This window comes from Mauremys mutica, chromosome 9 (assembly GCF_020497125.1).
Source record: "Mauremys mutica isolate MM-2020 ecotype Southern chromosome 9, ASM2049712v1, whole genome shotgun sequence".
NCBI classification, from domain to species: domain Eukaryota; kingdom Metazoa; phylum Chordata; order Testudines; family Geoemydidae; genus Mauremys; species Mauremys mutica.
The window spans coordinates 104636454-104650883 of NC_059080.1; the positions used below are offsets into that span (position 1 = coordinate 104636454).

General features: G+C 41.2%; 1 protein-coding gene across 14 annotated transcripts in view; it reads left to right on the forward strand.

Annotated features, from left to right (window-relative positions):
- The window catches only part of DLG1 (discs large MAGUK scaffold protein 1), a 740792-nt gene that overhangs the window by 16667 nt on the left and 709695 nt on the right, over nt 1–14430 (forward strand). For all 14 annotated transcript variants that reach the window (XM_045030010.1, XM_045030012.1, XM_045030020.1 and 11 more), the window contains exon 3: nt 9541–9707. In XM_045030010.1, coding sequence (XP_044885945.1) covers nt 9541–9707 — 167 coding nt within the window. The remainder of the gene's footprint in view (nt 1–9540; nt 9708–14430) is intronic.

A 14430-nucleotide genomic window follows, 5' to 3' on the forward strand; every position in this document is an offset into this window, starting at 1 on the left:
GTTAGGTGCCTAACTTCCATTGAAATCAATGGGAGTTGAAACAGATATGCGTTAAGTTCCTAACCTGCTTAGGTACTTTTGAAAATCCCAGTAGGCACTTATTGACATCTTTGGACACCTAAATACCTTTGAAAAAATGGCTCAATGTGTCCAGAAACAGTCAGTTCACTAGCTACAGTTAATCCTCTGTTTAATAAATCAGTTTTAAAAGCATAATGTGTTTTTATATTGTTTTTTCTTGTTACCACCTTATTTAAGGTACTTTTATGTAACTAACAAAAACAAATTGAAAATGCTGTTTTTATACATTAACTGATTTCCAGTTTCCATCCAAATTCAGCTGACAAATCCAGATTAAAAATCTTCATCTCCCGCCAACAGAGCTACCTGCCTCTTTGTTGGAGGTGGTTTTATTTTGTTGGGGTAGGGGGATCTCTGCAGCTCTGAGCCCCCCCCGCCGGGTGGTGGGGGCCCCAGAGCTCCCAGCCGCCCAGCCCCTTCCCATTTTATCATGGATATTTTTAGTAAAAGTCAGGGACAGGTCAAGGGCTTCCGTGAATTTTTCTTTATTGCCCATGACCTGTCCGTAGCCTTATATTGTCAGTTAAAAACATATATGCATAAGAGTGCACAGCAGTAGTAGTCAGTTTGACAAAATCAAATGTATAAAAAGAGGTATGATATACTGTAACTAAAGAGGTTACATGAAGCAACAGCAATTCCATTTTGCAATGCTAACATTGACACTTTTTACTCAGGTTTCAGAGTAGCAGCCGTGTTAGTCTGTATCCGCAAAAAAACAAGGAGTACTTGTGGCACCTTAAAGACTAACATTTATTTTAGCATGAGCTTTCGTGAGCTAAAGCTCACTTCTTCGGATGCATAGAATGGAACACACAGACAGGAGATATTTATACATACAGAGAACATGAAAAGGTGGAAGTATGCATACCAACAGGCAGAGTCTAATCAATTGAGATGAGCTATCGTTAGCAGGAGGAAAAAAAACTTTTTGAAGTGATAATTAAGATGGCCCATAGAAGGTGTGAGGAGAACTTAACATAGGGAAATAGATTCAATTGGTGTAATGACCCAACCATTCCCAGTCTTTGTTTAGACCACAGTTAATAGCCATCTTAATTATCACTTCAAAAAGTTTTTTTTCCTCCTGCTAATGATAGCTCATCTCAATTGATTAGACTCTGCCTGTTGGTATGCATACTTCCACCTTTTCATGTTCTCTGTATGTATAAATATCTCCTGTCTGTGTGTTCCATTCTATGCATCCGAAGAAGTGAGCTTTAGCTCACGAAAGCTCATGCTAAAATAAATTTGTTACTTTTTACTCAGGGGACCATAGCAAAAGACGGGGGGGGGGGAGGGGCGGGGAGGGATGGGGATATATAGCTTTGTTGGGGAATTAGCTTTGAAAAGGATATTCCAGAGAGTTTAATTTCATGCACCTGCCTTCTGTTTTTATCCACTGGTCATGCTGACAACATGCTCTGAGTCACCTGCATTACATAGATATTTTAAACTGGATGTAGGAGGTGGGGTAAGCACAAAGGATAGATTAGTGCAGGAGCAGTTGAGAGAGCTGATATTTCTCAGAACTTTTGACTGAATACATTTGCAGGTTTTGGGAATTTGTCTACTATTCTGACAGCCAATATGATTCTGCTTATATTTTGTCTACTAGTTCTTCGTTATCCTGAGCAGCTGAGAGCTTGGCAAATGCCACACATGTCTTGAATTTGCCTGCCCTGCTCTGAAATAACACACTGACCCTTTGGTCTTTTTGATGCAGTGATCAGTCTCAAGAAAAGTCATGGGTGCACATTACCTGCTCTCTGCTTTTTTCAGTGCAATGAAAAGACACACACAGAAAGCAAGACATTTAACTTGGAATGAATATTCCTTTTTTAAACGTATCATGGATATGAGGAATGCAAGAAAATTTTTGAAAGAATTAATTCACTGACACAGGAAAAGTACTTGGCCCCCTTATGTGAACAATTTTGAAAATATGCAGGAGTTGTAGGAAGTTCCCCCACCAGGAATATATTTTTAAAACCATTTACATTTTGGTACAGTAATTGATGTAAATGTTAGGAGGGTGACTTGCTAACTTTAATTAATCACCATGTGTGTAATAGAAGCACAAGATGGGGTACTAGAATTGGTGTCTCATGTGTACCACCAAATCACACTAGGGAACAGGATGACTGGTTCCTTCTGGGTCCTTAAGCACCTACCTATAATGTGTAGGAAAAAAACCCTGCATTATAATGGAGGACTTCAGTCTGAATGACACATGCTGGTAATCTCATGCTATCAGTACTAAAACATCCTTGAAATGTCTATATCAGGGATCAGCAACCTTTGGCACACAGCCCGTCAGGGAAATCTGCTGACAGGCTGGGACAGTTTGTTTACCTGCAGCATCTGCAGGTTCTGCTGATCGCAGCTCCCGCTGGGTGTGGTTCGCAGCCAGCACATCCCTCAGCCCGTGGTGCTTGCCGCAGCCCCCATTGGCCTGGAACAAGATCTACTTCGAACTACACCCAGCGGGAGCTGCGATCAGCAACCACACCCAGCGAACCACACCCAGCGGGAGCTGCGATCCACACCCAGCGGGAGCTGCGATCAGCAGAACCTGTGGATGCTGCAGGTAAACCAACCGTCCCGGCCCACCAGCGGATTTCCCTGATGGGTCGCTTGCCAAAGGTTGCCGATCCCTGGTCTATATTATACATAACTATTTTCTAACTCAGAAAATGTTGCATCCAACATAGGGGAGATTTCGTCTTGACAGATAAAAGAGGAATTGATCACAGTAATAAAATTGACGATCGTGTACCTACAAGTGATCACGACTTGATCACATTTGCCATGTGCAAACAGAAAGTCCAAACCTTACATATGTATAGACACATGAACTTTGTTCTCTAAAAGGGCTAATTTCACAAAGCTGAAAACAATTACGAGCCAAATCAGCTGAAAGAGAGAATTTAATCAGAAAAATATAAATGATTATTGGTAATTGCTTAATAACTCTTTACTTGATGCCCAAAAATCCACAATCGAGAAATCAACCTGGCTTAGGGAGGAAGTAATGCTGGCTATAAATATGTATTAAAAAAATGGAACAAAGGGGAAGTTGATAGTAATGAATATAAATCAGAAGTTGGGAATTGTATAAAATTGATAAGGAGAAAAAAGCACACAAGTAGAAATCTGTGGCCAGCAGAGTAAAGGACAAAAAGGATTTTTTAAAAGCATATTAGGAACAAAAAAGAATCATAACAATGATATTTGTCCATTCCTAGATGGAAATGGTAGAATTGTCAATAATGCAGAAAAAGCAGAAGTGTTCAATAAGTATTTCTATTCTGTATTTGGGGGAAAAAAGATGTTGCATGATGGAAGACTTTCCATTCCAGTTGTAAATAAGGAAGATTTTAAACAGCAGCTGATAAAGTTAAACACTTTTTAATCAGCAGGTCTCAGTAACCTGCATTAAAGAGTTTTAAATGAGCTGAGCCATTGACGTTTTTTTTTTTTTTTGGTAACATTGGGGAAGTTTTGAAAGACGGGAAGAAAGCTGTTGATGTGCCACTATTTAAAAAGAGTAAATGGGATGACCCAGGTAATTATAGACCTGTCAGCCTGACATTGGTGCTGGACAGAAGAATGAAAGGAATGGTACGGCACTTGATTAATAAACAGTTAAAGGAGGGTAATATAATTAATGCCAGTCAACATGTATTTATGGAAAATAGATCCTGTCAATTTTGATACCTTTTTAAATGAGATGAAAAGTTTTGCTGATAAAGGTAATAGCGTTGATGTAATGGACTTCTAAAAGGTATTTGACTTTGATACATGACATTTTGATTAAAACAACCCAGAATAAAACAAAATCAAAATGACTTCCATTAAATGAATTTAAAACTGGCTAATTAACAGGTCTCAAAAGAATTTGGTCCAGTAAAAGATATTACCTCACCTACCTTGTCTCAAGTCTCAATGTAATTGTAAACAGGGGATCATTGTTGAATAGGTGTGTTTCTAGATGGGGTCCCACAGGGACTTGTTCTTGGCCCTATGCTATTTTATTAATGACTAGGAAGAGAGCATAAAATCATCACTGATAACATTTGCACACAACTCAAAACATTTGGGGAGTGATTAAATAGTGGAGAGGACAGATCACAGATAAAGGGTGATCTGGATTGCTTGTTAAACTGTTCTCAAGCAAACATTATGCCTCATAATATGGCTAAAATGTACAGGTATACATCTAGGAACAAAGAATGTAGGCAATACTTACAGGATGGGGGACTCTTTCCTTGGAAGCAGTGGACCCCTCTTCTGGGGTTCCTAGTGGATCACAACTTAAATATGAGTCAACAGTGTAATGCTGTTGCAAAAAAAGCAAACATCATTCTGGGATGTATTATCAAGAGTATTGTAAGCAAGACACAAGAAGTAATTCTTTCACTCTACTCTGTGCTGATTAGGCCTCAACTGGAGTATTGTGTCCAGTTCTGGATGCCACATTTCAGGAAAGATGTGGAGAAATTGGAGAAAGTCCAGAGAAGAGCAACAAAAAATTATTAAATCTCTAGAAAACATGACCTATGAGGGAAGATTGAAAAAATTGTGTTTGTTTAGTCTGGAGAAGAGAAGACGGAGAGGGGACTTGATAACAGTTTTCAAGTGCATTGAAGTGCATATACTGGCACTAGAAAAGGTTCAGAAAAGGGCAACTAAAATGATTAGGGTTTCCCATATGAGGAAAGATTAAAGAGGCTAGGACTCTACAGCTTGGAAAAGAGGAGACTTAGGGGGGATATGACAGAGGTATATAAAATCATGAGTGATGTGGAGAAAGTGGATAAGGAAAAGTTATTTACTTATTCCCATAATACAAGAACTAGGGGTCACCAAATGAAATTAATAGGCAGCAGGTTTAAAACAAATGAAAGGAAGTTCTTCACGCAGCGCACAGTCAACTTGTGGAACTCCTTACCTGAGGAGGTTGTGAAGGCTAGAACTATAACAGCATTTAAAAGAGAGCCATCATGAATTTATCCAGTTAAGTCCATAAATGGCTATTAGCCAGGATGGGTAAGGAATGGTGTCCCTAGCCTCTGTTCGTCAGAGGATGGAGATGGATGGCAGGAGAGAGATCACTTGATCATTGCCTGTTAGATTCACTCCCTCTGGGGCACCTGGCATTGGCCACTGTCGATAGACAGGATACTGGGCTAGATGGACCTTTGATCTGACCCGGTACGGCAGTTCTTATGTTCTTATAAAGGTTTTTACAAGGAGGAGGGAGAAGAATTGTTTTTAACTTCTGAGATAGGACGAGAATCAATGTGCTTAAATTGCAGCAAGGGAGGTTTAGGTTGGACATTAGGAAAAACTTCCCAACTGTCAGAGTGGTTAAACACTGGAATAAATTGCCTAAGAAGGTTGTGGAATCTCCATCATTGGGGATTTTTAAGAGCAGTTTGGACAAACACCTGTCAAGGATGATGTAGATCAGGGGTCGGCAACCTTTCAGAAGTGGTGTGCCAAGTCTTCAGTTATTCACTCTGATTTAAGGTTTTGCGTGCCAGTAATACATTTTAACGTTTTTAGAAGGTCTCTCTCTATAAGTCTATAATATATAACTAAACTATTGTTGTATGTAAAGTAAATAAGGTTTTTTAAATGTTTAAGAAGCTTCATTTAAAACTAAATTAAAATGCAGAGCCTCCCGGACCAGTGGCCAGGCCCCGGGCAGTGTGAGTGCCACTGAAAATCAGCTTGTGTGCCGCCTTTGGCACCCGTGCCATAGGTTGCCTACCCCTGGTCTAGATGATACTTAGTCCTGCCTTGAGTGCAGGGGACTGGACTAGATGACCTCTCGAGGTCCTTTCCAGTTCTGTGATTCTATGACTCTTAAAAAGCCTTGGGGGTTTTGGTGGATGATCAGCTGAACATGAGCTCCTAGTGCAATTCCGTGGCCAAAAGGGCTTAATGTGACCCTTGGATATATCATCAAAAGAATCTCAACTAGGAGCAGGGAAGTTATAATCCCTCTGTATTTGGCAGTGATGCGACCACTAGTGGAATACTGTTAGTGTCAACAATTAAAGTAGTATGTTGATAAATTGAAGAAGGGTTGGAGAAGAGCAGAGAGAATTATTAAAGGATTGGAACGTATGCCTTACAGTGAAAGACTCGAGGCTCAATCTGCGAATCTTAATAAAGAGAAGGCTAAAGGGTGATTTGATTAATCTATAAGTACGCGGGGAACAAATATTTGATAATGGGCTCCTCAGTGTCGCAGACAAAGATCCAGTGGTTGGAAGTTGAAGCTAGACAAATTCAGTCTGAAAATAAGATGTAAATTTTTAACACAGAGTATAACCACTGGAACAACTTACCAAGGGTTGTGGAGCATTCTCAATCTCTGGCAATATTAAAATCAAGTTTGGATTTTTTTCTAAAAGATAGGCTCTAGTTCAAACAGAAACTAATTTAGGGAAGGTCTATAGCCTGTGTTAGACAGGAGGTCAAATTATTTGATTGCAGTGGTCCCTTCTGGCCTTGAATCTATGAATCGACGAAACCCTATTTTACAAGCTAATTGGGGATTGTGGAATTCATAAAATGAAGAAGTTCATAAAATTTAATGCCTACAGTAGATACAGCATGTAAGTTGTAGAATGGTGCACTGCATTGCTTTAAAGCTATTTCCAGTACATTGAAGGGACTGGAATTTGAAGGGATATCAATTCTTCATTGACATCACTTATGTGATTTTCCCCCCGCCCCCTCATCCGGGAAAAATGGTTTGAATAAATGTTCATAAGATTGTTGTTCGTAAAATCGAGGTTCTGCTGTAGTTCGTTCCGTTGTGTCCATTTGTCATTATTGTCCATAGTTAGGTGATGGTTTACTAGATAATTGGACACTGTTTTTGCTACCTTTTTCCTTTGTTATCTGGTTATGCAGTTTTTCTTCATGTATATTTTAATGAAAATGCATGTTTTGGTAATTGAGAAAATACTTTTCTCACTGTCCCTTGTGTGCCATCCAAACTAACCTGCAGCAGTGTGTTATTCAGTCACTTATAGATTAATTACTCCTGGAGGCATTCTGTTCCCAAAAATTAAAAATTATGTGCCAAAAAAAATTAAAAATTGTGCGCAGAATATTTTAAAAATCTGCAAATTTTATTTGTTAAAATAACGCTACGTAATCTTGCCTGTTTCAATTATTTTGGTAATTTAGTTGGAAATACCTGTCAGTATGTCTGTAACAATAAAGGCAGAGGCGCACAAATTCCCCCAGCAGTAGAGTTAAAGAAATCCCAATGACAATCCAGTTCCTATTTCTCTGGCCCTTCCCTTCCCACCCCCCAGAGTCCAGCTGGGGGAAAGACACTCCCAACCCCTCCCCCACGAGCCCATCTGCAGGGGACCCCCCAACCATTACACTCAAACCCCTTCCGCCCCAGAGCCCAACCGTGAGGGAACCCCAGCCCAGATACCCACACCTTCCTCTGCAGAACCCAGCTGCGGGGTCCCCCCCTTGCCCAGACACCTGTCCCCCAGGGATCCAGAGGGAGAAACAGCCTGATGTTTGGTCCCAGGCTTGCACGGCGTTTCCTGTGTGCCGCCCTCTCCTTTCCTCAGGGCATGCTGGGAACTGCTGCCAGGAAGCTTCTTGCTCCCTCTCCCCCCGTCCCCCGCATTGTCTTCTATGTGCAAGCTGGGCTCTGCCAATTTGAGTGGCCCCTAGTGGCGGCTAGTAGCACTGCAGCCCATTTCTGTGTGGGGAAGGAAATTCTGCGCACACAACCTTAATTTCTGCAAAATTCTGCATTGCACAGTGGTGCAGAATTCCCCCAGGAGTAATTAATTTATAAAGTATAAGGCCACAAGGTACTATTAAATCATCTAGTCTGACTTCCTGTATTTCACAGGTGATTTAAATAGAGCCCAGTGACTTGTGTTAGGCTAAAGGATATCTTCCAGAATGGTATCCTGTGTTTCAATTACCTCCCTTGGTAGTTTCTTCCACAGGTTAATCACACTCTCTGTTAAAAATGTGTCTCTTATTTCTATTTGTTTATAAACCCTAATTTCAATTTGTCTGGATTCAGCACACCATCTTGTTGGCCTTGCGTCCTTTGCTGAATTCTGTCTGCTCTTTTTAATATGGACTCACCAGTGACTACTGCTTGCCACCTTAGGATGGTTGAAAACCCTTTTTTGTAGTTTCTTGCTTCATATCACAAGGATGAGTATGTCCCCTGTAACTTTGTTTTTGTTCTTTCAGCGATGGGCTCATCACTGATGACTAGTTGAATATTTGATAACTATTCAATAATTCTAGCTGGGTTGAATGGCTTCTGTTTCTCTTTCCCCTCTTGATCAAATTGCCTGTCTGCTTCTTCCATTTCTATGCAGTGTAGTTGTAGACGTGTCAGTCCCAAGTTATTAGAGAGACCAATGGTCCAATAAAAGATATTACCTCATCAACCTTATCTCTTCAGTTTCTACTGCTTTTCCAGTTCCTTTATCACTGATCTTCTCCTTGTGGTGTCTGGAGCACCAATTTTCTGAATCTGTTCTAGTATTGCCACCACCTTGCACATCTTGCACCAGAAATCTCTTGACTTCTGACAGAAAGAAAGATAGCAAATCCAAGGCATGTCACAGAAGTTGTTTTGTTGTTCATATCCACTACCTGTGGAAGAGCCATACTTGAATAGAAGGAATCACAATTCCTCCTGTAAATATCCTCTGAAAGTCCCCTGTTTGTTGCCCCATTCTGCTTAAGGGTTTGCTTGGCTACTGATTTGTATACCAAGTATTGCTGCTTTTGCTCCATTTCCTTGCTCTCAGGGAGGGATTAACCACTCAGATGTCAAACGCTGAGTCTGATCAGAGACCCAACGGTGCCAGCCATGTAATCGTCACAGACCCAAACAAACCTGTCTCACCTGGCGTGACCTTTATGGAGACAAATTACAAACAGACCAAACATATAACTCACCAACTATCTGTACCTGCAGTCAGAGGATCTGCAGTTACTCCCTCCAAAATGCTCCTGGTTGCCTGTATCCTGCCACAAAACATATTTGAGATATTTGGATTTTTTCCCTAAACCCCAGTTTATTTGGCACAAGAGTCATTATCTTTTAGCATGTCCCTTTCTTGAAACTGGCTTATCTAGCCTTAATTTTTCCTTTACCAAGGAAAATAAGAAGATAATTGAAGCTTAAAATTAGAAATGCTGTAACTGGTAAGTAACTTTGTTTTTTGTTAGCTTTGTACTGTATTTATTAGTCAATCAGTGATATGTGCTGCTTTTACCCAGGCAATGCTGCTTTACATCTCAGTTTTTATTCTGGTTATGGGACTAAAACGTTGTATAGTCTTGTGTAATTTTTCAAAGCTTACTAAAAGAAACTACTAATATAATTGTACTGTAATATAAAATCTCATTTCTGAACCATTTTTACATTTCTAGATATTCAAGAATTTTATGAAGTGACCTTACTGGACAATCCAAAATGTATTGATCACTCTAAGCTATCTGAACCAGTACAACATGTGAATACCTGGGATTTCTCCAGCCTTCCAAGCACAACAGTGACATCAGAAACACTGCCAAGCAGCCTTAGCCCAAATATAGAGGTATGGTGTGGATGATGGTCCTATTTATCTCAGTTCTTGATCAAACATTTCCTGTTTTATGAGATGTAACCCGCTGCTGGTTTGAGGATATCAACTAATGTATAGTTTTGTTCTTATTCCTCACTCCCTCTTCTTGTCAGAAGTATTTATATTCCTGGGAAAAATTCCTGTATTACTTTTTTTCATCGACAATCTTAGTCACAGGAGGACTATTGTAGAAATAACTTCTTTAAATACTGGATATGAGTGAGTATTTACTAAACAAAAAGAGGTGAATGCACTCCAGATTCTTGACTGTATCCTTAAACAGGGCTCTTATTCTCAAATCAAAGGTTTGCAATTACGGCCATTCTTATGTTCTTATGTTAAATCGGCTTTGGTATCCAATGACTGGAAGTTAGCTAATGTAACGCCAATATTTAAAAAGGGCTCTAGAGGTGATCCCGGCAATTACAGACGGGTAAGTCTAATGGAGAAAGGTCCAATTGGCTGAGTCAAGCTGAGCAGTTCATTCCCTCCTAGTACAGGAGCTGTGTGTGCAGCCTCTACATTAATTCCAGCCCTTTTCTCTGAGGTATCTTCAAAGCCATACAGGAGCTTTGGATATCCAATTCACATTAATTTTAAAGGAAATTTGAGGACCAAACTTCTTAGGTGGCTTTGAAAAATCTCAGTCTTGAAATAACTTTTTCCCATGTGACAGTGAAAATTGCTAATATTAGGATATTGTGACTCATGGGGGAGTTAGAATTCTTCCCTTGTTAAAATTTTTAAGTTTATCACTTTTAAAGAGTGTGGTTTGTGTTGAAAATCCTCATTCTGGGGTTCTATGTTTTATCCAAAGTAGCAAATGTTGTACATATCTAGTGTATTTTTAAAGATATGATTCTAGGAATTAGAGCAATGAACCTTTAATTTTTAACAAAAGTGATTGAAATGGCAAAACTAGAGTTGTAAGACATCTAGACGATCTCCTACACATCACATGTTTATGTCTCTAATCTACAGTGGAGTTGCATCATTTTTTTTTGCTTTGTCTTCAGTTCGGGCAGGAGTCCGAGCGGCCTTTTTTTTTTTTTTCCTTTGGCAAAAATGGTAGCGCTGGCGCGGCAGGGGGTGCGTGCTCAAAAATTTTACTGATGGGATGCGTGATCAAAAAAGTTTGGAGACTACTGCCCTAAGCTATGTGTACTATATCAGCAAAGATATAGGGCTATAGCTGTGCTGGTATAATCCCGTAGTGTAGATGCAATCTATACTGACAGAAGGGGTTTTTCCATTGGTTTAGGTACATCACCTCCCTGAGGGATGGTAGCTGGATTGAAGGAAGCATTCTTCTTTCAGTCCAGCTTTATCTGCACTGGTGGTTAGGTCGGCATAGCAACATCAGTCAGGGATGTGGGTTTTTCTCACCCTTAACCAACATAGCTATGTCAGCTTAAACTTTAAGTGTAGACCAGCCTAAGTGAGTTGCCCAGTCTGGTTTTACAGGCTAACATCAACACCTTGGTTGTTCTTTGAGTGTATATCCTTATGGGTGCTCCACCATAGCATGTGTTTGTGCGTGTGCACTTTTGACTGGAGATTGTAAATAGCAGTGTCTGCAGATCTGTGTCAAGCAGTGCCTTGTGCTCCCATGTGAAGGGGTATGAGGAGGCGTGGACCTGCCACCACTTCAGTTTCTTCTTGACTGCCTGTGGTTTGAGACGGAGCAATTGTTTTTTGCTGCTTTCAACCTACTTTCTGCCTTGGTTGTTTTGTTTATTATAGTTTTTATTTTCTAGTAATTTTTTTTCTTAGTTGTAGCATATTTTGTGCTAGGGGATTTGCCCCCAAATTTCTTGCCCCTTATGGTCTCTGGCAGTTCCCTGGATTATGCCTAAGACTCTGGAGTTCCAGCCTTATCATAACTGCCACAGGTCTTTTTCTCGTAGTGATGGGCACTCAAGTTGTCTCTGATATCTTGGAGAAACTCATTTACCATCAAAGTGTAAAGTCTGCTTGGGGTTCAAAGGTAGGTCCCACAAAGATAGAGAGGCTAAATTGAAGCTTCTCTTAATAGAATGCTCCCTATTCCTCCCGCCCCACCTGGTATGTTGGTCTCAGCCTCTTAGGCCGCTCCAGTGACTTCTGGAGCTACAGGGGCAGTTCCAGAGATGAAACCATCAAAACAAGATAGCATCTCTAGAGGTTCTAGAAAGAAGGGCAAGTCACCTCATAGAGCTGATTCTTGTCCCACAGTGGGTACAGCCAATTCTCCAGCTGCTGCTGGTACCGAAGCCCTGGTACCCCCAAGAAGCTCTGATCAGAGAGACAGGGCAAAGCAATGCTCCACAAGGGGTGGGGGTGGGTAGAACCAGCTTCTGTCCGGTGGCTGTTCCCTCATGGGAGGGGAATGTTTTGCCCGACTCTAGGAGACTGTCCAGGTTGCTGGCTGCAAGGAAGTTGCAGTTAAGCAAGGGATAAATCCTGCTCTAGGATGCATAGGGAAATGTGTCCTGGAGGAAGCCTTAGAGGGGGAAGATGGGATCTGAGAAACTGCTGCAGGGGGGTTGGGGTGTGTGTGTGTGCAAATTTCATAAAACCCCTTTGGGTTTATACCCCTGAAAAGGAGTGAGCACCAGAGTGTTGGAGCAAGTCCCTTAACCTGTCACAAAATCATCTGGGCAGTAATCTGGTTAGAGTTGATAAGAGATGCATTTTTTTTTTAACCTGGCAGTTATCAAAATGTAATTGTAAATTTATCAGCCAGTTTTTAGTTCATTTAATGTGTGCTATGTTGTCATTCTAGTTTTTTTATCAAATTGTCATATGGTACCAAGTCAGATGCTTTACAGAAGTCTTATTACATTGACACTGTTACCTTCATCAACCAAATTTATAATCTAATTTAAAAAATTTAGTTTGACAGGATCTATTTTCCAATAATTTGTGTTATACCCAAAGAGGACATGGAGAACAATTGATCGCTGTCCCCTTTATCACAAACTTGCATATTTGAAGACTGTTTTTGTTCCCCCTTCAGCCTTCTTTTCTATAGACCAGTGGTCCCCAACCTTTTCTGTGGGGCGGGTGCCAGACGACTAGCCACTGAGGACCATGGCCGCCGGACAAGCAGCTGGATTTCGGCGGGATTTCGGTGGTAGCGCTTCTTGACATTGCCGCTTCTCGGCGGCATTTCAGCAGCTGCTTGTTTGGCGGCCAGTAGGCGGGTGCGCATGGATGCCCCAGCGGGCGCCCTGGCGCCCGCAGGCACCATGTTGGGGACCCCTGCTATAGACTAAACATGCCCAGTTCTTTCAGCCTTTCCCCACAGATTGTTTTTTTTTTTTTTCCCAAACCTCTCCTTGTTGCTCCCCTATGAATCAGGCAGAGCAGGGATTTGAATCTGGGTCTCCTACATTCCAGATAAGTGCCCTAACTACTAGGCTATTTTGGGCTGGGTGTCTCTCTACCTCTGGTTTTGAGAAACCTCTGAGAAACTTTCCCTGCAAAAGTTTTATAGACACTGGTACATTTCTTTGAAAATTTTTGGTTTAGATTAATTGACTTTTTTTGATTGGAAGAAACATTACATTAAAATATTCCCAACTGCTGTATTGTTGACCACATTGTAGACAATGAGGAAGTGGTAAGGAATGCATGATGCTTTTTCCCTTAACTTCTGACATCCATGCTTTTAAGGTTTTGGCTTGGTGGAATGTATCCTGATGTAATTTTAACTCACTACACAGGTTTTATTTGTATTTTTTCATGTCGGTAATGAATGATGAAAAAGTCCAAGTTATTCATTTGCTTTCTGGCACTTTGAAATGGAGCTGGCGCATTTCCCTTTTGTCCTTATGCATTCAAATTTAACTGTTAATTTTATTAGTCTCTTGCATTGCTTGATCTTTCTTGAATACATAAATGTCTGCCTAAGATGATGGCTGGTGATTAGGATGATCTTATGTCCTTGCTTGCATTTTGATAGCATCCTTCTAATGAAAGCCTTATATAGAAGTGTATAATACTTATTTTGACAGACATCATAGAATTTGGTCAACATGTCTTCTTTCCTTCAGATATTCTTCTAAACTTGGCATCTAAAGATAATTAAGTTTTAGAAGCTTTATCCCTCCATTGATATGTTTTTATCTTCAGACTGACATTTGGATTGAGTTCTGTCTAGTACTTACAGTCGTGGAATGAATCATAGAATATTAGGCTTGGAAGAGACCTCAGGAGGTCATCTAGTCCAATCCCCTGTTCAAAGCAGGACCAACACCAACTAAATCATCCCAGCCAGGGCTTTGTCAAGCCTGGCCTTAAAAACTTCTAAGGATGGAGATTCCACCACCTCCCTAGGTAACCCATTCCAGTGCTTCACCACCCTCCTAGTGAAATAGTTTTTCCTAATATCCAACCTAGATCTCCCCCACTGCAACTTGAGACCATTGCTTCTTGCTCTGTCATCTGCCACCACTGAGAACAGCCTAGGTCAGGGGTGGGCAAACTTTTTGGGCCGAGGGCCACATCTGGGTGGGGAAATTGTATTCAGGGCCGGGGCGGGGGTTGGGGTGCAGGAGGGAGTATGGGATGTGGGAGGGGGTGTGGTGTGCTGGAAGGGGCTCAGGGCAAGGGATTGGGGCACAGGAGGGGTGCAGGGCATATGAGGGAGCTCGGAAGGGGGTTGGCGTGCAGGAGGGGTGCTGAGTGCGAGAGAGGGCTCAGGCCAGGGGGT